We start from the raw sequence: 27,991 nt of genomic DNA on the forward strand, positions 1-27,991 counted from the left end.
GAAGAGTACATAAACAGCTCTGTGATTTAAAGAATAATTACAAGGTAACACCCATATAACTACCACTCAGGGCACGAAATAGAAACATGCCTCTCCTTCCTTGTTAGGGTAGCAGTTCTCAACCCTGGCTCTACATTAGAAGCCCCCTCAGGAAGCTTTAAGAAAGCCCCTTCCCTGTGATTCTGCACCCCATTAATCAGTCTGGGCTGGAAATTCCAGCATCAATCTTTTTTAAAGCTCCTGAAGGGGTTCTATTGTTCAGTCTAGGTTGGGAAGCCCTCCCCTGACATGGGAACTTTCCTGGCTTAAGTTTTTCCACATACATATGGACCCCTAAACAATATATTTTGTTTTGCCCTATTCTGAAGTTTCCATAAATGGAGTCATGCTATATATATATTCTCTTGTGCTTTGTTCTTGTTCCACACTGTGAAATGTGTCTGTGATGTATAGTGTGGATTTGAATTCCAGCACAAGACTAAAACAGTTTATCCCTTCTATTGTTTTTACCATTCAGCTGTTAGCACAACACTGGTGTGTCCCAGTCTGCATTTCCTGGTTCAGTTATACAACAGTTGCTGGCAGAGTAGATGTATCTTCACTTGACTAGCATATTAGTTTCCTAGGACTGCTGTAACAAATGACTACAACCCGAGTGGCTTAAAATGACAGAAACTGATTTTCTCAGAGATGTTTTTGGAGACCAGAAGTCTGAGATGAAGGTATCGACAGGGCCATGCTCTCTGAAGCTTGTAGGGGTGAATCCTTGCCTCTTCCAGCTTCTGGTAGCTGTGAAGCTTGACTCATGGCTGCATCACACCAGTTCAGGCCCCGTCTTCATATGGTCTTCTTGTGTCTCTGTCTTCTGGCTCTTACAAGGACACTTGTCATTGGACTCAAGGCCTACCTGGACAATCCAGAGTACTCTCACCTCAAGGTCTTTGACTTACATCTATGAAGACAATTTTTCCAAATGAATTTATTCACAAGTTCCAAGCAGATGTTATCTTCTGGGGGCAGGGAGGCTACCATTCAACTCACTACAACTAAGAAATACCAGAGGTTTTCAGATGGGTGTGGCTGGCTGGATATTTCCTTTCTAGGCAACTGTCGCCCCTTGCTGGCATGGCCCATCCTCCCCATCTCATGTTATAAATCTGACCCCCGTTAGATGTCACTCTGCTGCCATCCTGGCTTCTCCCCTGCGCTTGGGGCTTGGGGATGTCCCAGTGGTGAGCAGTCTGGGAATGTGTCCTAGTTTTCTCACTGCCACATGATCTTGGGCAAGCCATGTCTCCTCATTCAGACTGTTTCTCCTCATCCACAAAGTGAGGCTTATTCCCCCCAATCCAAGGATCAGAGGTGTCAGAGAATCCCTGCATAGGAAGCCCCATGTCTGCTGTTAGGGGGTGGAATTCTGGCCCTTTGGTTTGTGGAAGGGTTGCTGATGGCCTCCAGCTCTCATTCTGGACCTTGAGGTACAGGGCCCCAGCCTACCCTCTCTTCACCCTCCAACAGAAACGGAGCCAAGCCCAGAATACTTCACTTGCTCCTTTTTATTTGGCGCTGCATCCAGGATAGGGGCAGTGAGGCCTGAAGCAAGGACTTCTCCAGCCTCACGTCCCCCATGCCCCCTAGCTCATGGTATGCATTGATAAAGGGCAGGGGTCCTGGAAGGCTCAGTGTCTTCATGAGGCATGCCTCAGCCTTGGGTTTGTCATAGAGTCTGGCCTTGAACTTGCCTTTGGCCTTGATCTTCCTGTGGGTATTAGGAAGAGTTCCAACTTCGAAGGGTAGAGGCCACAAGGCACTTTCAGGATGGGGACCACGAAGGCGGTGGGGAATAATAGCCTTGGTATGGGAGGGGGGAGATATGATCAGGAAATCTGTTTAGGAAGGGGGTTCTGAGGGAAAAAACCCTTCCCCTGGGGCTCCAGCCAGCCCAGGACCTGCCCTGACCTGTGCCCTCCAGCCCTGACCCCAGAGCCCAGGATTAGGCACTGCCCACCAGGGTGCAAGTTACAGCTCAAGGCCCACCTTTCTTGGTTTCAGGACGCTGGATGCCAACTTGAGCTCAGGGTTAGATGGGAAGGAAATCAAAACCTTGGCAGTAGGGAGAGTCATCAAGGCCTTGCCTGTGGTCGACAGGGCCCTAGAGCCCACCAGCTTGCTGTGCTGCAGTCTGAGGACCCCCCCCTGGGATCGGAGCACATGGGGAGAAGGCAGCCGGGCCTTGGTGTGGAGACTGGGGACGTGGGGAGGGGCTGTGGGAGCAAGAAGGGCCATGAGGGCCCAGGTCCAGCCAAGGCTGACCAGCTGCCCCTCAAGGTGTGTGTGGAGGGTGGGCAGGAGGGGGAGAGGAGGGCTGGGCTGTGAGATGGCAGAAGGAGCCCTCCCAGTTCCTCCTCCAGAGGCCGTGGGAAGAACATAGGATTTGGAGTCCAACAGACCTGGGTCTGCATCCCCGCTCTGCCCCTTCTGGGATGTGCAACCTCGGGCAACTTCCTTAAACTTCCTGATGCCTCGTCTGGAAAACGGGGATGATAGCACCTACCTTCCTAGGTCATGAGGACTAAGGGAGCTGGTTAGGTAGTGGCACAGTGCAAACTGGTAAATGCTATACAAATATTTAGCTCCTTTCCCCCAGAGGCACTTGCATGGAGGCAAAGACAGAATTACTGCAGCAGGAAAGGTTTGGGCTCTGGAGGGAGGGACCTGGAACTGAGTACTGGCATCTGAAGTAAATCCAACTGCCTTGCAGGGTAGCTACTTTGGAGGGAACAATACTCATATGGTCACACATTTTTAAAAAACGCTTTGTAAGTGGCAGCTTTTACTTGCTACTAGTCTCTGTCTGGTGGAGCCCTAGTTGGGGGGCAAGTCTAGGTGGTTAGGAGGGGCTCTGGAGAGCAGGAAGAAATTGCCTTGGGCCCCTGGGGTGTTTGGGGGGAATGGTCTTACTCAGAGTCTGGGGGTTCTTCAGACTCAGTGGCAATCTGTTCAAGGGGTGGGGCTGCCTGTCCCCACTAGCAAAGGTCATAGTGAAAATGCAGCCCATCCTGGTGCTGGGGGGTTCCCACTTCCAGAGACTGGGGTGGACCAGGGCTGTGGCACTTTTTGCCTTGCCTTTCTTCCCCTTTCCGGGGGTTGAGGTGGTAGCAGTGGAGTCTGGCTTCTCAGTGTGCTCCAGGCTCCTAGGCCCAGCAACTTTTCTAGTAGCTGACCTGTGGGTAAGGGGCCTCGAGTCCTTGCCTTCCCCAGAGCCTTGTTGGGTCAGCAGGTGAGGGAGTGCTGGGCGGACCTCCATCCGCCGGTGACACATTGCCAGGGGCTTCTTGATGGTGGAGCCCTCTACTAGGAGCCGGATACCCACATATTGGGGTACCTCCACGGCAGGCTGTGGGAAAGAAGAGATGAGGCCTGTTCAGACAGTGATGCTGGCTGGAATCCTAGGTCCAAAAGGAATCAGGGCAGAGATGGATAAAATTAATTTCTGGGGAGGCCCACCGCTGTCCTCTAAGGAGTCTGGTTCTGGGGGCCTGTACCTAGGAAGTCACAGAGCCCCTGGGACTAGTAACTCCGTGAAGTCAGGGAATCTTAGCCATGCTACTGCCAGCATCCCCTAACCCTCTACCCTCCTAAGCTCTCCAAGCCCTTGCTGGAATGTGTATGGCTCTGCTCCACAAGCCACTGCTGATGGACAGCTTCCTGAGTTAAGCCAGATTCTCTGCAAACAGAATTTGAGTTATGTCACCCAGACAGATAAGAGGCTTGGAGCCTGTCCGGAGCCCTTCATGAACTCATTATGGAGAAGTAGAAGCTAAGAGTCTTAATGAAGACATTCTACTGAGAGAATGAGGTAGCAAATTTGTAGGAGGAGGCAGAGAAAAAGATCCAAGAGAGGAACAATTTTCAGTTCCTACTAAGCCAGCTGTACATCTTGTAGCTGGGCTTCAGGAGAACCCCCTGTGTCTTGCTAACGACCCCCTTTCAGCCTTGAGCTAGCTGGAGGTATTTTCTGTATCAACAAAGGATCCTAATTAGAATCTATCTAAACATCAGAGTCACTTGGAGCTTGTTGAAAATACAAATGTCAGGGCACCTGGGTGCTTAGTCCTTTAAGCGTCTGCCTTTGACTCAGGTCATGATCCCAAGGACCTGGGATAGAATCCCATATCCAGCTCCCTGCTCAGCAGGGAGTCTGCTTCTCCCTTTGTCCTTCCCCCCTGCTCATGATCTCTCTCTCTCACTCTTTCTCTCAAATAAATACAGTCTTTAAAAAAAAACAAAACACCACTAAAGCAAAACAAAACCAAACCAAATATTAGAGCTCCCACAAAGCCCAGTTGGTAAGAGGCAAGAATCAAAACTGAGTATCAAAACAAGTAGGTGAAAAGGATGGCAGGAAAATGTGTCATGTGCACACAGCCCAGGTATCACTTTACAAAGTTAAGTGATCACTGCAAAGGGGAGGATACAACTTACAATAGAGAGGTCTCGTAGCCACCACCTTAACCCCATGGCCAGACTTAGCACCACTAATCAGGAGACACTCCAACAGTGTGTGCCTTGTGATCCCATATGAGGTACTCAGCATTACCTCTCAGGTGTTCTTGCCAAAAATGTTTAGCCTGAACCTCATCAAGCTGTTTGGCCTAACTTCTAGTTTACAGGACACTGAGATAACAGAAGAACAAGCTAAACAGCACCACAAAGAAATAATCAGATAAATCCCAAATGTGGGACAGTTCTACAAAACAATCAGCCTGGTCCCTTTCAAAAGATCCAAACAAACTATAGGGGAAGAAAGCAGTGCTGCTGCTCTACATTAAAAGAGGTTAAAGAGGGACATCTGGATGGTTCAGCAGTTAAGCTCTGCCTTTGGCTCAGGGTGTGATCCTGGAGTTCAGGGATCGAGTTCCACATCAGGCTTCCTGGGGGGCGCCTGCTTCTCCCTCTCCCTTTGCCTATGTCTCTGTCTCTCATGAATAAATAAATAAAATCTTTAAAAATAAATAAATAAAGAGGTTAAAGAGCACCAAAGGAATACAAACCTGTAATAAATGTAACCAAGGAAGTAAAAGATCTGTGTTGAAAACATACTGATGAAAAAAATTGAAGACACAAATGGAAAGGAATTTTGTACTCATGGACTGGAAGAATTAATATTATTAAAATGTCCACACTACCCAAAGCAGATTCAATGCAATCTCTCAAAATTCCAAAGCGTTTTTCACAAAAATAATCCTAAAATTCATATGGAACCACCAAAGACCTTGTACAGTCCAAACAATCTTTCTTTTTTGTTTTTAAGATTTTTATTTTTAAGTCATCTCTACATCTAGCATGGGGCTTGAACTCATGACCTCGAGATTAAGAATCACATAATCCACTGACTGAGCCAGCCAGGAACCCCCAAAACGATTCTGAGAAAGAACAACAAAGTGGAAGCATCACACTTACTGACTTCAAACTATATTACAAAGCTGTAGTAATCAAATAGTGTGGTACTGGCATAAAAGCAGACACACACATCAACTGAACAAAATGGTGAATTCATTTATGACAAAGGAGGTGCAAGAATAGTCAATGGGGAGAGGACAATCTTTAATAAATGGTGCTGGGAAAACTAGAAACCACGTGCAAAAGAATGAACCCAGACCACTATCTCATAACACATACAAACACTAACTCAAAATGGATTACAGTGAATTTAAGACCTGAAACCATAAAACTCTTAGAAGAAAACATAGGCAGTGCTAAGTTCCTTGACACCAGTTTTAGCAATGATTTTTTTTTTTGGACTTATACCAAAAGCAAAGGCAACAAAAGTAAAAATAAACACATGGGACTACATCTAACTAAAAAGCTTCTACACAGCAATAGAAATCATCCACAAAGTGAAAGGCAACCTGCCAAATGGGAGAAAATATTTGCAAACCATATATCTGATAAGGGACTAACATCTAAAATATATAAAGAACTCCTACAACTTAATGGCAAAAACACAAATAATCTGATTTAAATATGGGCAGAAGATCTGAATAGACATTTTTCCAAAGATGACACACCGATGGCCAATGGGCACATGAAAAGGTGCTCAACATCATCAATCATGGGGGAAATCCAAGTCAAAACCATAATGGGATATTACCTCATACATGTTAGAATAGCTATTATCAAAAAGATAAGAATCAACAAGTGTTGGTAAGGATGTGGAGAAAAGGGAACCCTTGTGAGCTATTAGTGGGAATATAAATTGGTACAGCCACTGTGTAAAGTAGTATGGAGGGTTTTCAAAAAATTAAAGACAGAAGCACCAGCAATTCCACTTCTGGGTATTTATCCAAAGGAAAAAAAATTACTACCTTAAAAAAATATCTGCACCCCCATGTTCATGGCAGCATTATTTACAATAACCAAACCATGGAAGCAACATAAGCATCTATCAATGGATAAGTGAATAAAGAAAATGTGACTGTCGGTCTAGCTAGCGATCATGGGATATTATTTGGCCATAAAAAAGAAGTAAATCGGGTAGCCCGGGTGGCTCAGCGGTTTAGCGCTGGCTTCAGCCCAGGGCGTGATCCTGGAGACCCAGGATCGAGTCCCATAGCTCTCTGCACGGAGCCTGCTTCTCCCTCTGCCTCTCTCTATGTCTCTCATGAATAAATAAAATCTTAAAAAAAAAAAGTAAATCTTGCCATTTTAACAAAATGGATGGGCTTTGAGGACATTATGCTAAGTGGAGTAAGTGAGAGAGAAAGACAAATATGATGTAAATTATATGTAGAATCTAAAACAAAAACCCTGAACTCATAGATGGAGAACAGATTAGTAGTTGCCAGAGGCAGTGGGCAAAATGGATGAAGGGGGTCAAAAGGTACAAACATCCAGTTATAAAATAAGTAAATCATGGGGTTGCCTGGTTGGCTCAGTTGGTTAAGCGGCCGACTCTTGATTTTGGTTTAGGTCATGATCTCAGGGTGGTGAGATTGAGCCCCACGTCAAGGGCAGAATCTGCTTAAGATTCTCTCTCTCCCTCTGCCCCTCCCCACCCTGCTCTCTGTCTTTCTTTCTCTTTAAAAAAAAAAAAAGTAAATCACGGATGTAATGTATAGCATGGTGACTATAGTTAATAATACTGCGTGTTGCATATTTGAAAGCTGCTAAGAGAGTAGATCTTTTAAGTTTTCATCAGAAGAAAATAAAATTATAACTGTGTGGTTATGGATGTTAATTAAACTTGGTGTATGGTGATCACCATACAACATATACAAATACTGGATTGTTATGTTGTATACTTTAAGTGAATATAACATTGCATGCCAATTATATCTCAGTAAGAAAAAACTTTAGCGAGATCTAAGTCCTTTAAAGCAGCTACATCTTTTAAGCATCCCAAGGCATACCAATAGGTCTTATATTTAACTCTTAAGAGAGGGTTATAGGGACACCTGGGTGGCTCAGCAGTTGAGCATCTGCCTTTGGCTCAGGGTGTGATCCTGGAGACCCGGGATCGAGTCCCACATCAGGCTCCCTGCATGGAGCCTCCTTCTCCCTCTGCCTGTGTCTCTGCCTCTCTGTCTCTCATGAATAAATAAATAAAATCTTAAAAAAAAAAAAAACTGAACTGTTAAAGAGAGGGTTATAGGCAGTCTCTGTGAGCAGTAGGGTTTCTATAATTGTGAGGGCTGTGGTCCAACAGCAGCCTCACAGGGAGAAGAGTTATCTCTAAGATTTGTGGATATGGCTTTTGTGTAATAGAACAGATTATGAATTGATACACAAGAAACCCACAATATTTTTTAAAATATCCACTTGGACTGAAAAGGACAGATACAATATGAAATAAATGAGGCTCTGTACCCCCAAACTTCTATGAGCAGGTAAGAGACTAAGAACTATGGAGGATGTTCATGGGAAAGGAAGGATGATTCAGGACTGAAGTGAGATCCCAATGGATGGAAGCAAGAGCCACGAAGAACAGGAAGTAACAATGGATCCTAATAGCAAAACTGGAAATATGCGCCAAGCTAGATTCCTGCATAGGAAGCAATACTTTAGAGATACTTTAGAGAGTATTTCTAAAAGAAAAAAAGACAAAGTAGGACAAAATAACCAATGCCAAGTGTGAATCTTGATTACATGTTAGTTTAAAAAACAAAAACAGGAATGCCTGGGTGGCTCTGTCCATTGAGCATCTGACTCTTGATTTGGGCTTGGGTTGTGGTCTTGGGGTCATGCGATCTAGCTACTCATCAGGCTCTGCACTTGGTGCAGATTCCACTTGAGAATCTCTCTCTCTCCCTCTGCCCTTCCCCTGCTCATAGGTGCATATGCACACTCTTTAATAAGTAAAATATATTTTAAAATAAATAATTAAATATATTTTAAATATTTTAAAATAATAATTAAATTAATTTTGATATTAGTGTTACAATTAATTTTTAAAAATTCCAGTGTAGGGATCCCTGGGTGGCACAGCGGTTTGGCGCCTGCCTTTGGCCCGGGGCGTGATCCTGGAGACCCGGGATCGAATCCCACGTCAGGCTCCTGGTGCGTGGAGCCTGCTTCTCCCTCTGCCTGTGTCTCTGCCTCTCTCTCTCTCTGTGTGACTATCATAAATAATAAAAAAAAAAATTCCAGTGTAGTTAACATACAGTGTTCTATCAGTTTCAAGTATATATATAAGGATATAGTGATTCAACACTTTCATAAGTCACCCTGTGCTCACCACAAGTGCCCTCCTTAATCCCCATCACCTATTTCACCCATCCCCCCACTCACCACCCCTCTAGTGACCATCAGTTTGTTCTCTATTTAAGACTCTGGTTTTGGGTTTGTCTTTTTTTTTTTTCCCCCTTTGTTGGTTTTGCTTCTTAAATTCCACATATGAGTGAAATCATAAGGTATTTGTTTTTCTCTGACAGGCTTCCTTCACTTAGCATTATACCCTCTAAGTCCATCCATGTTGTTGCAAATGGCAAGATTTCATTCTTATGGCTGACTAATATTCCACTGTATATACCACCTTTTCTTTATCCACCCCCATCTATCAATGGACACTTAAGCTACTTCCATCATTTGGTCATTGTAAATAATGCTGCAATCAACATAGGGTGCATATAGCCCTTCAGATTAGTGTTTTTGTATTCTTTGGGTAAATACCCAGGAGTACAATTATTGGATCGTAGGGATGATCCACACATATTAACTCATTTTCATCCTCACAAACCCTATGAGAAAGATGGTAATGGCATCTCAATTTTACAGACAAGGAAATAGAGGCTCAAGGTTAGAAGGGGCTGTACAGAGTCACTGTGGCAGGACCAGAACCTGACCCAGTTCTGTCTGATAGCAGGGCCCTGGGCTTCACCATAGGGATGCCTGGAAGAGGGGACAGACACCCTGGGATCTTGCCTGGGTGCAGCGACCTCACCTGCTTGTAGATGAGTTCGAAGGCTCCCGTGTCACAGTTGCGGTCTAGCCGCCGGTCGATGACCACACGCAGGGTGTCGGCTTGCACGCCTGCACAGAGCCGGGCAGTGACAGCAGTGGAGGGGGCCATGGTGGGGCTGGCATTGATCTCAATCAGCCAGGGCTGGAAATCCTCACCAAACACAAAGTCAGCACCGTAGAGCTCAAAGCTGGCCTTCCGACACTGCACAGTGTCCTGGGAGGTCTGCAGGGCATGGATCACGGCAGCCTTCATGCCGGGTACGATGACAGTGGACCAGGCATCTGGGGCCCCCATCTCCTGCAGGTGCGCCTGGAACTTCTGGCTCGACCACATGTTATCTGAGGGCAGCAGTGGGTGCCGGTGGCATGAATTCTCCAAGTGCTTCTGAATGGAGTTGTTGCACAGGTGTACTGAGCTGGGGCAGAGAGCAGACAGCTGGGGTCTGGCTCCCTGTGCCTCTCCCGGCCCAACATGGGGAGGGCAGGCAAACCTGGGAGGAGGCCCTGGGCCACTCTGGACCATTCACCTGGAGATGGGGCTCTTCTGGGAAGGACGGGAAAGACAAAGGCCTGGAGCCTGCTACATTCTCCTAGGGCCAGAACCAGTCTTATCCCTCTGAGGGCACTGCCTACGGGGCCACACTATTTCATGCTTTAATGTGAGCCCTCCCAGTGCTAACTGGGTTAAGAAGGTGGGTAGAATGGGCCCTGTAATTAACAAGACTGCTAAAAACAGAAACAAAAACAAAAAACAAGACTGCTCAGGTCCTACCTTCACCACCGACTAGTTGAGAGATCTTTTCACCCAAGTGCTCCTTCACGTCTGTAAAATGGGGGCAGTGATAAGACCCACTTCCCGGGTTTTCATGAATAACTGAGACAATATGCATAAAGTGCTTAGTACCTGTCACATAAGAGGCCTTCAGTAATGGACAGCTAGGAGTTTTGTAATACTGCCTCCATTGTTCAGATGTGAAAAATGAAGCTTAAATAGGTTTCACATGACCAAAGTCACACAGCTCAGCAACTGCTGAGATGGAATTTGAACCCAGGACTCAACAAGGCTTTTCTCTCGACCCCCCAAGTTAATACCGCAACCTGCCTCTCTCCACTCACATTTCTCCTGAACCTCCTGACCCTGTTCTACTTTTTTTTAAACCAGGTATCACTTATCAACCTATTGGATAATTTTACTTATTACATTCATTGTTTATCTAGGAGCATTAGCATAAGAATAAGATACTTAACACCAGTCATTATAAGAAAGATAAAATTAAAATAAGATAACTATTTTCTACTTAGAATGGCAAATAATCAACATTGTTGGGTAGGAAGTGGGCAGACACATTTCATTACACGGCCAGCTTACGTATGGGAATGTGACCCCTTGAGAACCAGGCTCTTAGTTTGGTCACTGCTGTATCCCAAGTGCTTAGAACACCCTTGGTAGGTCATCTATTGGGTGGATGGAGGACCTGCCTGCCTGCAGAGTTTGTGTTGGAGCCCAGCGTGGCACAGGGGAACCACTTGTTCATTGTCAGCTCCCCAGCTAGATGGGGTGCTCAGAGGAGGTAAGGGGTGAGGCTCACTTGTCAAGGTTCTTCAGGGAGAAGGGTTGTGTGGAGAAGCGGATGTAGCTGTCACGGTAGAACCACACGGTAAGTGGGTTCCAGTCAGTCACCAGGAACCACTGTCTCAGGTCAAATTTGGTGCCAAAGATAAGCAGAGGCCGCTCAATATACTTCTGTACCACCCACTTGCCGTCTTTCATCACCATGGGGTTGCCATCTACTAGCTTTAGCATCTCCTCCAGGTGGTCCATACACATGATGCCTAAGGGGGAAACAGGGTGGTCAGGGATCAAATCAGGCTTGCACTAGGAGAAGGGCTACGGGACCACATATAGCTAGCTGAAGCCCTCATTCCCGCAGAACTGATAGAGAAGGCTGCTTCCCTCAGAACCCTGTTCCCTTTGGGAAAGCTGAGAATCTGCTGAAGATCAATTTTTTTTTTTAATTAACCACTTCTGTTTGATTGAAAAAGAATATACGCACAGATAAAAACTCAATCCATATTGGGCTTTTTAAAAAAACATGTGCATATACGACTTTGAGTAGTATTTTCCCAATAATTAACAAAACACAAAACAATAGAAACAAAAAGCAAGCAGTACAAAAGGGTATATAATAAAAAATACTTCTTTCCCAGAGGCAGGTAACTGCTGCTTCCAGGTCCAACAGGTATCCTTCCAGGTTCTGGGAGAATCTACAAGTCCGTAGATGTATAGGATTCTAAACATCTAAACATGTTAAAGATTTAGAATAGTTCTTGGCCGATGTGAGCATTCAGTAAATGTTAATTCCTATCATTATTATTAGTTACCTGTAGAATAAATTTCTACCTGTAGATCTGCTGCCTCCACAGATACGTTCACTTTTTCATTTTGTATTACCCAAGATGTTCTACCAACCTGCACTCCCGGCAAGTGTATGATACTATGTATCTGCCCACATCCTACCCAACACTATTGATTATTTTGGCCATTTTTCTAGGTAGAAAATAATTATCTTATTTTAATTTTATCTCTTTAATAACAAGTGATATTATGTATCTTATAAAGCATTATTTTAATGCTGATAATCATCAGAGTCCTGTTGCAAACATACATATTCACAAATCCATCTCATTCCTTCATTGTTTGGCCCCCAAAGCAGCCTGATCACCTGCTAATGGCACAGAATAACCTGTGCCTGGTTCCCAAGCCATATCCTTTCTCAAATGGCCAGAATGATCACCAAGAATCCCAAGAACATGATGCCTTGCATAACAAAAATTAAGGCTGCTATGTCCTTTGACCCAAATATTTCATTTTTAGAAGTTTTATACTAAGGAAATAAATGGAAAGGCCACAAAAGTATCTGCACAAGATGTCTATTATAGTGTTGCTTGTAACAGCAATCAATCAATAGGAAAAAAACTGGCAGCCATCTAAATATCCATCAGAAATGAATTAGGTAAACCCATGACAGTACATCTAAACAAGAGTGGAATATGGGACGCTTGGGTGGCTCAGCAGTTGAGCGTCTGCCTTCAGTTCAGGGTGTGATCCCGGGGTCCCAGGAGTCCTGCATCAGGCTCCCATAGGGAGCCTGCTTCTCCCTCTGCCTAGGTCTCTGCCTCTCTCTCTCTCTGTGTCTCCCATGAATAAATAAATAAAATCTTAAAAAAAAAAGAGTGGAATATGCAGCTGTAAAGCAAAATGAGATAAGACAGTACATGCTGGGGGATCCCTGGGTGGCTCAGCGGTTTAGCATCTGCCTTTGGCCCAGGGCCCGATCCTGGAGTCCCAGGATCGAGTCCCACATCAGGCTCCTGGCATGGGCTTGCTTCTCCCTCCTCCTGTGTCTCTGCCCCTCTCTCTCTCTCTCTCTCTCTCTCTATCATAAATGAATAAATCTTAAAAAAAAAGAAGACAGTACATGCTGTACTTTTATGTAATATACCAAACTAGGCACCACTAATCTATAATACTGTAAATCGGAATAGTGGTTACCAACAATTTCAGGGACATAGAGAATGCAAGGGTCCTGGGAGGGTCCCTCTAGGTTGCACGTAATATTTTATTTCATGATCTGGGTACTATTTTCACAAGTGTGTTCACTTTCTGACAATTTGTTGAGTTGTATACTCACATCATGTATATACCCTTTTTTAAAAAAAATTTTTTTAATGTTTTATTTATTTATTTGAGAGAGAGAGAGAGAGAGAGGGGCAGAGACACAGGCAGAGGGAGAAGCAGGCTCCATGCAGGGAGCCCGACATGGGACTCGATCCTGGGTCTCCAGGATCACACCCCAGGTTGCAGGTGGTACTAAACCGCTGCGCCACCAGGGCTGCCCATGTATATACCCTTTTAAATGGAGCACCACATGCATATTTCAATTAAACTTCCCTAAAAACTGGAAATAAAATGTTGAAATTTGGTACAAGGTACACAGGAATTCACTGTTATTCTCTCTAGTTCTGTGTATTTTGAAAGTGTCCATTGGGTGTCTGAGTTGAATGTCCGACTCTTGTTTTCGGCTCAAGTGGTGATCTCAGGGTCATGGGATAGAGCCCCGCATTGTACTCCATGCTCAGTAGGGAATCTGCTTGAAGATTCTCTCTACCCCTCTCCCCACTCACAACATGCGTGTGCTCTCTCTCTCTCCCTCAAATAAATAATCTTAAAAAAAAAAAAAAAAAGGAAGAGTGTCCGTAACAATAAGCTAAAAATAGGAAAAAAAGGAAAGGCAAGATTAGATGAACTGAAACGAACTGATTTCTAAGATTTATTGTTAAGAAAAGGAAAAATGAAAAAAAAAGTAATACTGATATAGAAAGATATAATAAATGAGAAAAGAAGGCTACAGAATAATATGTTGTTGAAAATAAAACAAACGCACCCTCCCTTTCCCTCTCTCTCCTCAAATGCATAGAAAAAGGTATAGAAAGAAACATACCGAAAGGTTAACAGAAGTTATCTCAGTAAAACCAAGAGTGGCTTTTGCTTTTTCCTTCCTGCTTATCTGTATTGCCTGGTTTTTTGTTTTTTGTTGTTTTAGAGAGGGAGCACGTGCGCACTCCAGAGCAGGGCAGGGGGTAGTGGTGGTGGAGGTGAGGCAGAGGGAGAGGGAGATAGAGAACCCAGCAGAGCCCAATGCAGAGCTCGATCTCATGACCCCTGAGATCATGACTTGAGCCAAAATCAAGAGTCAGATGTTTTTCTGACTGAGCCACTCAGGCACCTCGGTTTTTTTTTAAATAAATAATAAATACATAATTTCATAATTGAAAAAAATAAGCATTTTCAAGGAAGGAAAAGAAAAGACCAATATGCTAGTTTTGAAGTGATATCCCTAAGAAGACTGTCCCACAGTGTCTGGACCTTCAACAGTTCCACTTGGACATGAACAAACTCACCCAAGGACAGTATTTGGAAGAATCTGGAAGTCTGTTTTCCACATCTTGTGAGTCCTTAACCACATTCTTAAGGCTAGGCTAATGCACCACCCCAATAGAAACAATAGAATCAAAAAGCTGGCTCTCCTGTTATAATTCCACTCACTGGGCTGAGTAGCCGACAATCATAGCTAAAAATAATAGTACTATAATATAGCAGTTACTATGTAAAAGCACATATTATACTTGCTTAATCCTCTTGAAAAGGTAGCATTGGTTCCATTTACCAAATGATGAAAAGTAGAGAAGAGGTTAACATCCTGCCCAAAGTCTTACAGATAGTAGGAGGCAAAGCTTGGGCTTAACCCAATGAAGTCTGGCTCTCAGCATCCACACCTTTAACCACTATGCTATACTTGACAAGGATGCACTGGTCAAATCAGAGGGCCCTTAGATGACAGGCTACTGCTCACATGTATCACCAGACACACCTAAAGCATTAACCCAACCCTGAGGGCAGGAGAGATATCCTTGTCATCACGGCAGCCAACACTGATGGGATGATTACTCTGTGCCAGGCACCATGCTGAGCTCTAGACACACTACCTCATTTATTTTATTTTTTTAATCTTTTTTTTAAGATTTTATTTATTTATGCATGAGAGACACAGAGAGAGAGAGAGAGAGAGAGAGAGAGAGAGAGAGAGAGAACGAGAGGGGGGCAGACATAGGCAGTGGGAGAAGCAGGCTCCACGCAGGGAGCCTGATATAGGACTCGATCCCGGAACTCCAGGATCATGCCCTGGGCTGAAGGCAGGCACTCAACCGCTGAGCCACCCAGGGATCCCCACACTACCTCATTTAATCCTCACCTCAGGGACGCCTGGGGGGCTCAGCGGTTGAGTGCCTGCCTTCAGCCCAGGGTGTGATCCTGGGGTCCCAGGATCGAGTCCCACATCAGGCACCCTGCATGGAGCCTGCTTCTCCCTCTGCCTGTGTCTCTGCGTCTCTCTCTCTCTCTCATGAATGAATAAATAAAATCTTTAAAAAATAATAATAATCCTCACCTCATAGGAGGTTATTATCATCCCTCACAGGTGGGATTCAAACTCAAGCAGTTTGGCTCCCACACAACCTGCACTATTAACTTCCCTGGCCTCCAGTTGGGAGAGGCGCTAGTGCAGGAAGCAGGGGCGGACTCCCACCTCGTCCTCGGGACTTGGCTCCCGGCTTCACGATCCAGATGTTGCGATCTCCTTCCATGTCCATCTGGGGCACTACAGCCCGCAGCTGCTCCAGGATGTCCTCACAGCGCTGGACCTGAGTGTGGAGGTGCCTGAGTTCCGCCCCCTCACTGTGGGAAGATGATGGGACTTGGGCAGGGCTGGGCCTGGGGGCACACAACCCCCTGGCCATGGTCCAACCAACCTAGGTCATGCCCTTCCCCAAGAGACCCAGAGAGGCCTCCTCCAAGCCTTTACCCCACCCCAATTCTAACCGGCCCAGGGCACTGTCCGAGGATGCTGGAATAGGAGACCAGGGGAAAATTCTACATTTTACACCCCCTCCCACTCAAACACTCCACCTCCCACCACCTCCCTTCTATTACAATAAAACTGCCTTTGGCAGAACTGAATCACACCAGCATCTGACAACAAGGCACCACTATGTGCTAGGCACAGTGCCAGGGGCTTCACATATATTATCACCAATTCTTTCTATGGCCCTGCCTAGGAGGTATTGCTGGTCCCACTTGGGAGAAGTGTCAGCTGAAGCTGGGAGGGTTTAAAGACTTGCCCAAGGCCACACACTGGGTTCAGTGGCTGAGCCAGGATGCAAATTCTGTCCTGTCTGATCCCTCCGCCACCTACAGGTGCTTTTGGGGGTTCATTCCCCTCCAAACCTGGACCTACAACTGGTTGATAGGTGGCTCCCATCCTGGTCTAATTCCTTCCAAGTCCATCTGTATCATACACCCCCTTGTCTTGTCTCTCTTCCCATGACTTACCACCCTACACCTACGCTCATTTGATTCTTGTCTGTCTCCCATCACTGGAGTCTAAACTCCTTAAGAACAGGAGCATTGTTTATAGTCTCCCCTCCCCCAGCAGTGTACTTAGCACTTTTAGGTGCTCCCGCCAAAGGCTGCTGACTGGATGAATGGCTGCCTGCCTTAGCACTGGGCTGTACAGGTAAGGGTTCATGGACAGAGAGGGACTCTGTTCCTTACTAGACACAAACGTCCTCAACTAAACCAAGTTACATAATACCCTAAGATGGCAGCCTCATCCACACTCTCCCATTCTTCTCCCTCTGACTAAATAGGAAGGAAGCTTCCACAAGCTGCTAATCCCCCTTTACATTTTAGCCTTATAAATATCTCTAGCCACAAAGGACTTAGAGATCTTTTAATAAGGAGGCAGCAGCACCCATTGGGGCAGCACCAGGAGCAGAGATAGCAGTCAGATGGAGGGGGCTTGGCCACACCTCTCAGGTCTATTCCCACCTAAGCCCAGACCCTTCTATTTCCAGAGGCTTTGCTCTCAACTTTTCTGTGGGCTATTCAGTAAATGTGTATTTGGCTCAGGAAAGTATCATAAAAGGGTGGCAGGAGCATGCATGTGCAATCTGAAAAAGTACATTAGATATATCATTATGATTTTTGTATTTAACAAAAAGAAAAAAGCAAACAGTGTTCTTGCGGGTAGTCAATTGTGATAAAAGTGAAGCTGGTAAGTCATGGATTTATTCCAAATAATTGAAAACACAGCAGTAAATATTGAATGAATTAATGAAAGCTAATTATAACTTCTGTGAATGAACCACTTAACACTACTTGTTATATGATGTAGTTTTATTTTATTTTTTTTTTAGATTTTATTCATTTATTTAACAGAAAGAGAGAGGGAGACGCGCATGCACACTTGCATACAAGCAGGGGGAGTGGCAGAGGAAGAAGCAGGTTCCCTGCTGAGCAGGGAGCCTGATGTGGGGCTTGATCCCAAGATCCTGGGATCATGACCTAAGCTGAAGGTAGACGCTTAACAAACTGAGCCACCCAGGTGCCCATGATGCAATTTAAAATACATATATTTTTGACAAATGTTTCCAAGGCAAAAAAAGAAATTTTGTAAGTTAAGCTCCATGTCTAACATGGGGCTTGAACTCCCAACCCCAAGACCAAGAGTCACATGCTCTACTGACTGATGCCAGCCAAGCATCCTTATATGATGTAATATTTTATGTAATCCTGACTTTTGAGAAGTACCTGTGGCTCTCTAGAACTTGGCCCACATCTAGAAATACAAAGTACTCATATTCTTTACACCTAATGCTCTAACTCAATCTTGATAATTCTTGGTTTAAGAAGGGTAGCCTTTTCTGGTTCTTTTTTGGTGGCGGTTAAGGGGAAAGCATAGGTCATCCAGTTTTTAATTTCTAACATCTAAAAAAGATACAAATGAATTCTTTATCAATGATGCAGGTTTGCTAGTGTGTCATTCGCTCAAAGTTCAGTTAGTAGCTCTTTCGTCTGCCCTTCCAAATCATTCAGTCTGCCCATTCCTTTCTATTGATACCACTCTGGCTGAGGCCCTTTAGTACTCCCACCTGGCTTGCTGTGAGCCTTCCTACTTGAGCTATGTGCCCCTTGAGGGCAGGGGCTATACTTCATTTCTGGAGTCTGGCACAATGCTGGGCACACAGGAAGTGCTCAACAAATGCTGGGTGTTCTCCTGTCTTCAGGGCTCTTCTCCCTCTCTCCTGCACACCTCTGCTGAATCAAATTCCGGTCTCAACTCAACTCCCTTCCTCTGATCAAGAACTGTCTCCCAAAGTATGCTCTGAAAACACCACCCCCCAGGAAGCCTGGGGTGGGGTAGGGAGCCGGGGGCATGTAAGTATAGGATATACTGCACACTGCATCTCTCTTGGAGGGCACCAACACCCACAGGTTCTGAAAAGTCCTGCATCAAGGAAATCTGAATTAAAGAACTTTGTTTAACCCAATGTTTTTCAGATCGACCACAAAAGCCTTTCTTTCATAAAATTGATTTCTGTCCTGCAGAACTAAGCATCCTATGTAACATCCTTTGGGAACACCGGTCTCTAGGATAAAACCTAGACAACTCAATAGATCTCATTTTGTGAGTGAATAGTATGAGTCCATGCTGAGCACATGACACAAATTATCCTGTCCAATCCTACCTTTGAGGCAGACATTATTTTAAAATCTATTTTGCATGTGGGGACACCTGGGTGGCTCAGTTGGTTAAGTGTCTGCCTTCAGCTCAGGTCATGATCTCAGGGTCCTGGGATCGAACCTCATGTCAGGCTCTCTGCTTAGCAGGGGGCTTGCTTCTCCGTCTCCCTCTGCCTCCTCTACCCTACCCTGGTCATGCCCTATCTCTGTCTGTTTCTCTCTCAAATAAAATATGTTTTTAAAAAATCTATTTTGCGGGATACCTGGGTGGCGCAGCGGTTTGGCGCCTGCCTTTGGCCCAGGGCACGATCCTGGAGACCTGGGATCGAATCCCACGTCAGGCTCCCGGTGCATGGAGCCTGCTTCTCCCTCTGCCTGTGTCTCTGCCTCTCTCTCTCTCTCTGTGACTATCATAAATAAATAAAAATTAAAAAAATAAAAAATCTATTTTGCACGTGAAAAGTAAAGCTCAGAGAGACAGTGATGCTGGCAAAGCCAAAGAGCTTGGAAGCTGCAAAGTCAGGACTATTGGACAGTGCAAGCCATGATCTCAGTCATTATGCTATGCCAAGATTCAGGAAGAATGGTTTGGGGAGCACCGAGTGGCTCAGTTGGTTAAGTGTCTGCCTTTAGTTTAGGTTATGATCCCAGGATCGAGCCCCACATCAGGCTCCTTGCTCAGTGGTGAGCCTCCTTCTCCTTCTCCCTGCTGCTCCTGCTTGTGTTCTCTGTCAAATAAATAAATAAAATCCAAAAAAAAAAAAATGGAATGGTTTGGAACCTATTGTGCAGGCAGTGAACATCCCTGAGGGTTCTTGAGCAGGAAGAGCAGGGCAAACCAAAGGGGGAGGCCTAGAGAGGAAGGGGGGATGCTATGAAGAGAGGGTCTGTCCCTGAGCATCAGCTCAGCACACAGAAGTCCCCTGAAAGCAAGGGGAGCACCCCCGCCACCCAACCCCACTCCACAGCCCTGGTGGCAGAGGTACTCACTGGATCACCTGGTAGTAGCGCTGAAGAAAGAGGGACCAGCCCTCAGGGCTGAGGCACAGTGGCGCCCCCAGGTCCTTGTCGATGTCCACGTGAGCCAGGCTGCTAAGGTGCTCCTCACAGGCGCACAGAGCTTCATCCACAAACTCTGGCGACACTGTCACTGGCTTCTTCTCCTGTTTCCTGGGCTGCTTGTCTCCTACAGACAGGAAGAAGCCTGTCGCTAACCACACACAAGGCTTGTAACATGACACACACCATAGCCCCCACTGCTCCAAGGCCTGTCAATTACGCGAGGCCTTACCTTGACTACACCTGAAGCTTAGCACAGGTGTCCCCTACTATATCCCCTACTGTCCTGGGACCCATCTACTTACCTGAGGGTTTGTTCTAAATTCTCCTGTGACCTTAGTACTCATCCTTGGCCTCCACTGTCCCAGGACCTGTCATAAACTTGAGGTACCACTCTAAACACCCCAATGCTACTCTGTACCTGTAGCCCCAGCACACATCTGCAGCCTCTCTGCTCCTGGGACCTCTGACACACCTGAGGCCCTTGTGTCCCTGATCATGGCACACAACAGTCTTCTTTGCACCTGACACACCCAGGAGACAGCAATGGAGAGGTCTCTCTCTCTCTCTCTCTCTCTGGAAGAGGCAAGAATTCTCCTCCATCCAGCAGAGCTGCCCCTTACTTCCCTGAATCCATGGCTGATGGGCCCTTTGGTTATGGGATGGGCACTTTGAGGTAAGAACTAATTTCAGAGACAGAAAGGGCAAGCAATGGGTTGGGCCAACATGCAGTAGGGGATTCTCTGTGTCCTCCATTCACACAGCACAGGGATCCTCAGACCACGTGAAACTACATGGTTCCCTGCTTCTTCCTCATCAGAGACCTGAGCTCTCCATAGGCAAGGATGGACCATGTCTTCTTAGTTTTTCCTCTCTAAAGCACTCGGTCACATACCAGGCCCGTGGAGGGCTGAATGATGTCTTGGACTAATTAACAAATGGATCAGAAGACAGGTGGGTGGGACAAAGGATAGATCAGTCGGTGGACTGGAGGATACAGAGGTGGTGGACAGGGAAACAGAAAAGCAAGGAGAGAGATGGGTAGATGGGTTTGTGGGAGGGTAGGCAGGAAGGTGGAGAAGTAGACAGATGGATAAGGAGTGTGGAGATGAGAGAAGGTAGGTGAATAATCAAAAGTGGGGGGATAGGTGGGGTGATGGGTGAAATGTATGAATGAATGTATGGGCAGGTGAATGAGTTCAGTGGGTAGGGCTGGGTGAGTAGGAAGGTGGACGGATGAGTGGATGGATGGATGGACGAGTGGGTGGGTAGATGTATGGATAGGTGGGTGGGAAAGGGTGGTGGAGGGGGCAGATGGAGGTGGCTAATACATAGATGTATAACTGCACAGATGGATGAGTAAGAGGATAAATATAACAGGTGGGGAGTGCAGGTAACCATGGTATTTACCTGGGACCTCTTCCTCTTCTGACTGGATGGAGTATGACTTCCATTCGGACTTTACCACCAGCTTGAGAACGCTGCGGGCAGCCGTCAGCCAGAAGTCCTCTGCTCCCAGGGCAGGGGATACTCTGCTCAGCCCCTAGGCTCGAGGCCTGTTCTGGTTCCGGAACCCGATCATAACCTGCCCCACTTTGGATCCAGAACCTAACTACCTTCTGACTCTACACTCTGGAGTTAGAACCTGGCTCCTGTTCAGCTGTAGAACTGGGCCTAGAATCTGACATGGCTCATATTCTGCCTTTGGAATCTTGCCTAAATCTGTTGTCTCATTTTCCCCTTCTGTTCCTGATCCACTTTTGATACTTACTCTAGCCTGAGAACCGGACCTGAGCACAAAACCTATGTCAGGTTTGTAGATGAATTTAAACCTAACAGCTAATCTGAACACAAATTCTTTCTTTTTTTTAACACAAATTCTGACCTAAATTTAGACAATGTTCTGAAGTTGGAAACTATTTTGCCTAAGCCCAAAGACTAGAGACTTTTCTAGATTTGCAACCCAGTCTAGGCAGTGGATTCTGACACAGACCTAGGACATCCTGTGGACTCCAAACTCAACCCACTGACCAACTTTTACAACCTGGTTTAGAATATAATCTAAGTGGGACGCCTGGGTGGCTCAGCGGTTGAGTGTCTGCTTTCTGCTCAGGTTGTGATCCCGGGGTCCTAAGATCGAGTTCCATATCAGGTTCCAGTCCCGCATGGGGGTCCCTGCATGGAGCCTGCTTCTCCCTCTGCCTATGTCTTTGCCTCTCTGTGTCGCTCATGAATAAATAAATAAAATCATTTTAAAAAAAGAATATAATCTAAGCTATCTAAACTCTTTTGAGGTCTGGCTTGACCCAAGCCAGACAGTTCATTAAGGGAGGCATATTAGGGAAAACAAGGATATGGGATGGAGAAGGAAATCTCCTGGGGTAGATGAGGGCATAAGGAGAGGCCCTTTGCTCTCGTTTAACATGAACCAGGGTTTTAGCCATCATGCTTCAGCCCGGGAGTCCAGGTATGGGCCTGGCATCTCCTTACCTATGAAGGCCTTTTTGTCATCCTCAGCCCCCAGACGGTAGCAGCGTGGAAAGAAGGAGTCAGCATCAGCCTCATCAAACCACGGCAAATTCCGGAGATTGAGACATAGACCCACCTATGGAGTTAGTTGCTGAGGAGGCACAGTGGGACTTGCCCAGAGCACCTCCGAGGGACTCCCGACATTCGGCACACACCCAGACGGCTCAGGGAAACCCAGCTTGAGTGTTCTCAGATCCTCTGCCGCACTTGCTACCTAGGCCTGACTCACTCATATCCATCTCCATGTGTATGCCCATGCAGTTTGCTCTGTCAAGAATGCCCACATCCCTCCTATCCACCCTTTCCATTCTTAAAGACCTGCCTCCTCTAGGAAGCCTTCCTAGCCCACACCAATAAATAATAGCATGTTCCAATAATAAAGCCCTTCATTCTTGCCACACCCTACAAGATAGGTCCTACTGGTGTTCTCACTTAAAGACAAGGAGGGATGCCTGGGTGGCTCAGTGGTTGAGCGTCTGCCTTTGGCTCAGGGCGTGATCCCAGACTTCCAGGATAGAGCCTTGCATCGGGCTCCCTGCAGGGAGCCCGTTTCTCACTCTGCCTATGTCTCTGTGTCTCTCATGAATAAATAAATAAAATCATTAAAAAAAAAGACAAGGAAACTGAGGCTCAGAGAGGTGGAGTCATTTGTTAATAAACCCAGGTTGAGACAGAATGGCTCCATCAGCCAGATCACCCTTGCTTAACTGGTAAGGGCTTTCTTGTTTATGGCCATTGGATTTGGTGTTTTTCTGGCTCTAGATCCTCTCTGGACCTTGGAGTCCATTTTAGTTATTATGTCTACAGGTGCCAGACTTGCTGCAGGGGTTGGATTTCAACCCAGGCCTGCATGACTCCATATCCCACTGAATTAGATACCTCTCCACCTCCTGAGAACTCTCTCTCCCTGACAAGGTAAGCAGGGAGCGGAACTGCTGGCCCAAAGGCTAGTGGGTTAGAGGCTGCCATGCCCACTCCTCTGGGGAACCAACCTTTGTAGTAAAGGAGCCAGCCCGGGCATAGTGGTTTATCATTTGATCCTTGGAGAGAAAGCGACAATCCAACACATCCCGCCGAGTGGTCCAGATGAAATAGGGGATCTCATTCCGAACCATGCGGGACTGGGGAGAGCAGAGGAGACAGGGGAGGCTGGCATGGGCAGCACAAGGTCTGAGGAACCTTCTCCCTAGCCTGCTGAGCAGGGGGCGGTTAATAGAAGGAGAAGATGCTTCCAAGATGGCCTCCAGGCCACACCCTATCGTTGCGTATGCTAAGGAAAGACATCTCTTCCTCCAGGGCACACACTTGTGAGCAAAGAACAGGCTGGCTTGTAGAACTCCTCTGGCCAGGTGTCCCTCTGCAGTGACTAAGCCACACAACTGAATGCTATATCTTTGTTTTGGCCTGTGGCTATCAGTGACTTACTCAGTGACAGGATGGTGACTCTAGCTGATGGGCACAGAGCATGTGACAAAGTCCTAAGAGAGGGCTCTAACCCCTCCATCCTTCTCACAGTTGGGACGTAGAGTTACTAATAGGCAAAGACCTATTCTAAGTGCTTTCTTTCATTCTTTCTTTTTTTCTTTTAAGTGCTTTTCATATCGGTTCATTTAATCCTCACAACAACCCTATGAAATAGGTGCTTACTCTTATTCCCCCTTTCACAGATGAGGAAACTGAGGCACGGGGAGGGCAAGTGATTTGTCCAAGAGCTCACACAGTTGAGCCATATGAAATTGCCAGCGTTCAACCTTTCCTGACAAACAGATATGGCAATTTGCTACAGTTCAGCTTCGTAAGTGGTGGTGCCAAAATTCAAAGCCAAGTGTCCTCACTTCAACACAGAGGTGTCCTCACCCCCACAACATTGTAGCAGCCTCTTTCAGAGCTTTTTAAGCCCTTCCTTCTAGCCTTCACTTGCCAAAGGCAAAGGAAAGATGTGGAATATGAGGTTTTTATTTAGAAGGGGGAATTACCAGGTGTGGAGGTTATGCTGGCTTCTGGTATAACCTAGCAGGGTTCTGATCCCAGGCCAGCCTTGTCTGAGCCCCACTGTGTCCCTCACCACTCTGCTCACCCATCCAGGCTTTAGAGAAGCAATCAGTTTTTACTACAGATGGGGAAACTGAGGCCTACAGAGGGAAAGGAGTTCTCTCAGGTCACCCAGCTGGATTTTAGTGCTCTTCCTCTCAGCCCCTCCCTGCCAGCCCCCGGGGACCCTCACCATCAGAGCATGTGTCCCATCCAGGTCATCAAATTCCAGTAAATCATCAAAGTCAAACAGCTGCGGTAGCTGAAATGCCTCGTCCTCATCTTCGTCCTCTGTGGATGTAGAGCCCGGACTCAGTGAGGCCCTTGTCCCAGCCCCACAGACCCACACCAAAGTCTCAACTCTGAGACAGCAGGAACCAAAGGAAAGGGCTTCAGGAGGGGGAGCCTGTGGAAAGGGAGGGAGCTCTTACCATCTTCTGTAGTGTCACTATCACCCATTACTGAGCTATCCAGATCCTTCTGGGGTGGTGGCAGGGTGGTGCCCGAGTGATGGACCATCTTCTTCTCCACCCAGCCTCTCCGGCGCAAGAGGCACCGTATCACTGGGTAGCGACCTTGGATCATAAAGATCTTCTTCTGCTGTAAGGTGAGAGAGGAATATCTGGTCAGTAAGTATCAGCCCAGTGCCAGACATACAGGATACAGCAGGGAACCAGACAGTTCTGATTTCTGCCTTCAGGAAATTTTTATGTTCCAGTAGGGGAAACAGATCATAAACAAGCAGAGAAGCAAATATGTATAGTGATAATTATAATACTCATAGCTAACAATTATTGAGTACCTACTATGTGCTGCTTAGTGTGTATATACTACTAACAATAATATGTATTTTTAAAAAATTTTATTTATTTATTTTAGAGACAGAGAGAACATGAGGGAGAAGGAGAGAATCTCAGGCAGACTCTGCGCTGAGTGTGAAGCCCGATGCAGGGCTCAATCTCACAACCCCTGAGATCACAACCCAAGCTGAAACCAAGAGTTGGACACTTAAACTACTGGGCCACCCAGACACCCCAATAATATTTTTAATAAATGCTATTATCTCCATGTAACTTGTTATGAAACAGAGGCATGGAGAGGTTGAATAGTTTGGCCACACAGTGATTAAGTGAAAGAGCACAGATTTAAATCCAGGCTGGTGGGGTTCCCAAAACTGGATACCTAATGGGGACTCAAAGAGACTAAAAATACATATGTGGGGAGGGGAAGAAGGACCCATGGGACCCAAAGGATCCATGTCCATGAGTGGACAGAGTTGGGCAAATGGCAGTTCAAGCAGAGGGAGAAGCATGTACAAAGGTCTTGAGGATGGACAGAGGTCAGAAGAAAGTGGAAGGAAGCCAGGGACAGTAGGGTATGAAAACTGAGGGGAGAGCTCCTGAGGAAGCAGGTAGTGGCTAGATTGTGGAAGGCCCTACAGGCCTTGAATAGATTTGGATTTTATATTAAGAGTAGCATGAAGCAATAAGGGCAAAGTGAGGGCATGATATGACTGGAGGCTTTATATGTTGGGCTTGCTGCCATACAGAGAACGGATGAAGGAGCTGGGAAGGGAAACAGGGAGACCAGTTAGAAGGCTGTTGTAAAAATAAAATAAATAAAATAAAATAAATAAAATAATAAAATAATAAAATTGAAGGCTGTTGTGATTTATGCAGGAGAAAAATCACCATAACTAGAATGAGAGTGAAAATGTATAGAATGTGACAGACTGGAGACTTGGGTTTGGAAATAGAGGTGACTGCTTTTAATAAAATAATAAAATTGAAGGCTGTTGTGATTTATGCAGGAGAAAAATCACAATAACTAGAATAAGAGTGAAAATGTATAGAATGTGACAGACTGGAGACTTGGTTTGGAAACAGAGGTGACTGCTTTTGCTGATGGGATTAGATGTGTAGTAGATGAAAAGGATGCCTGGCTGACTCAGTATAGTATGTGACTCTTGATCTTAGGATTGTGAGTTAATTAAAAAAAGAGCTTAATTTAAAAAAAAAATTGTGATTGTCTAGATGTGTGGGTGAACGAACAGAAAGATCATATTTCTGGCTTGAGCAATTGGTTGATGAGGAAGACAGGAGATTAGGAAGGACGACAGGTTTGGTCAGGAAAATAAGGAGTATGGTGTGGGGCATGAGGAGGAAATGCTTCTAAGTTCTCTGGGTGGAGATGTCAAGTAGGGGGCTGGATTTAAGGCGTGTGGAGTCGGAGGAGAGGCTAGGCTTGGAAAGGGCGTGTAGAGGGCACAGCACCTTTACTGGACTCACAGCCAAGTGTGGGGAGGGATCCCAGGAACCAAGAAAACCCCAAGGAGCTTTCAAAGGCAACTTTGTAAAGCAGCAGCCAGGGAGGGAGAAAGGAAAACTAGGGGTGTGCAGACAGCCAAGGGGGCAGGGTATGTGGGGCAGCAGTACAGAACGACACGAGTTTCCAGACCAAGATTAGGACAAAAAAAGGGTCTGCTGGATTTGGCTCCTTGGAGGTCACCAATGACCTTGACTGGAATGGTTCCTGACAGGAGAGGGTAAAGGCTAGGAACCAGAGTGATAAGAGCTAAAGGGGTGAATCCCAGGTAAAGAAGTTACACGATTCCAAGAAGGGGTACTGAAAAATTGCTAATATTTTAAAATAGGTGTGGGATCAAGTTTTTTCGTTTTGTTCGTTTTTAAATGATATAAGAAAACAATGGAGAGAAGCAAGCTAAGCCACTCTCCGGGCCCTCTCTGGACACCCCCGAGCCCCTCCGACCTTGACAGCTCTCTCCACGTGGATCCTGGCGTTTCTGAGCCGGCCCATGTGGTGAGACGGCTTGGAGAATCCTCGCCACAGGACAAGGGAACCTGCAGAAAGACGTGGAGCAGGGACGGGGCGGGCTGGGGGTTCAGCCTAGCGGCCCTCCCGGCCTCCGACGCCCACGCTCCTTTCTCCACCCTTCATCCGGATGCCCGCACCCAGCGCTTCTCCCGACCCCTCGTCCCCTCCACCCCAAGTCTCCTGGTCCCTGCCAGCACCTCCGGCCAGGAAGGGCGGGCCGCCACGGGCCTCACCGTCCTGCAGCCGAGCCTCAGCCGGGGCCGGGGTGCGCGGGGAGCCGAAGGGGCGGGGATCCGCGGCGCTCTGGGCGTGGGCGCCGCGGGCGGGCGGCCCGAAGGCGTGGCCTAGGCGGCGCGCAGGGGCGGGGCTGCCGCTCGGGCGCGGGCCGCTCGGGCGAGCGCGGTCGGGGTGGGCGCAGGCGGGCCCGGGCCGTGGCTGCGTCTCGGGAGGCCGGAACTCCGAGGGGCACGGCCAGGGGCGCAGCCAGGGCCACGGGGCGGGGGAACTGGTGCGGCCGCCCTCTCGGCAGTACCAGGCGGCGGAGCCCCGGGGCGCGACCCCCAGCTCCCCCGCGCTCAGGAGCAGCGCCGCGCCGGGGCCCTGCATGCGCCCCTCCGCGCGCGCCCTCCCGGCGCGTGAGAGCCCGCCGCCCCTCTGCGCGCCAACCCCGTCGGGAGGGCCCTGCTTCGGCCTTCGCGGGGCCCTCCGCTCGTTCTGACGCCCCGCCCCCTGCTTGCTGTCGCCCTGGAAACCATTCCCCTGGCACAATCAGGTCTCCTGTAGTGGGTTCGGGGACTCCCTCTTGCGGGCTGAAATTCGGACGGCTGAGCGGGGTCGGGGTGGGGGTGGGGGTGGGGGTACCGAAGGTGGAAGCGCAGAACACTGCGCTGCCAGTTAATTTCAGGGTCATGGTTCCTGTGCCTTGAGTCATTC

At 47.0% G+C, this 27,991-nt stretch overlaps 1 protein-coding gene across 1 annotated transcript; it reads right to left on the bottom strand.

Annotated features, from left to right (window-relative positions):
- Positions 1-79: 79 nt before the first annotated feature.
- Positions 80-27,370, bottom strand: TTLL3 (tubulin tyrosine ligase like 3). The gene is given in 16 exon segments (XM_055344453.1): positions 80-1,590; positions 1,593-1,719; positions 1,722-1,851; positions 2,024-2,264; positions 3,253-3,397; positions 9,443-9,878; positions 11,052-11,295; positions 15,609-15,757; positions 19,595-19,790; positions 21,074-21,172; positions 22,154-22,268; positions 23,185-23,313; positions 24,417-24,514; positions 24,655-24,823; positions 26,993-27,084; positions 27,256-27,370. Coding segments are annotated over 15 exon segments (2,412 nt in total). The 5' UTR covers positions 27,041-27,084; positions 27,256-27,370; the 3' UTR covers positions 80-1,504.
- Positions 27,371-27,991: the final 621 nt, after the last annotated feature.

The sequence above is a fragment of the Nyctereutes procyonoides genome, unplaced genomic scaffold, assembly GCF_905146905.1.
Source record: "Nyctereutes procyonoides isolate TBG_1078 unplaced genomic scaffold, NYPRO_anot_genome, whole genome shotgun sequence".
Lineage (NCBI taxonomy): Eukaryota > Metazoa > Chordata > Mammalia > Carnivora > Canidae > Nyctereutes > Nyctereutes procyonoides.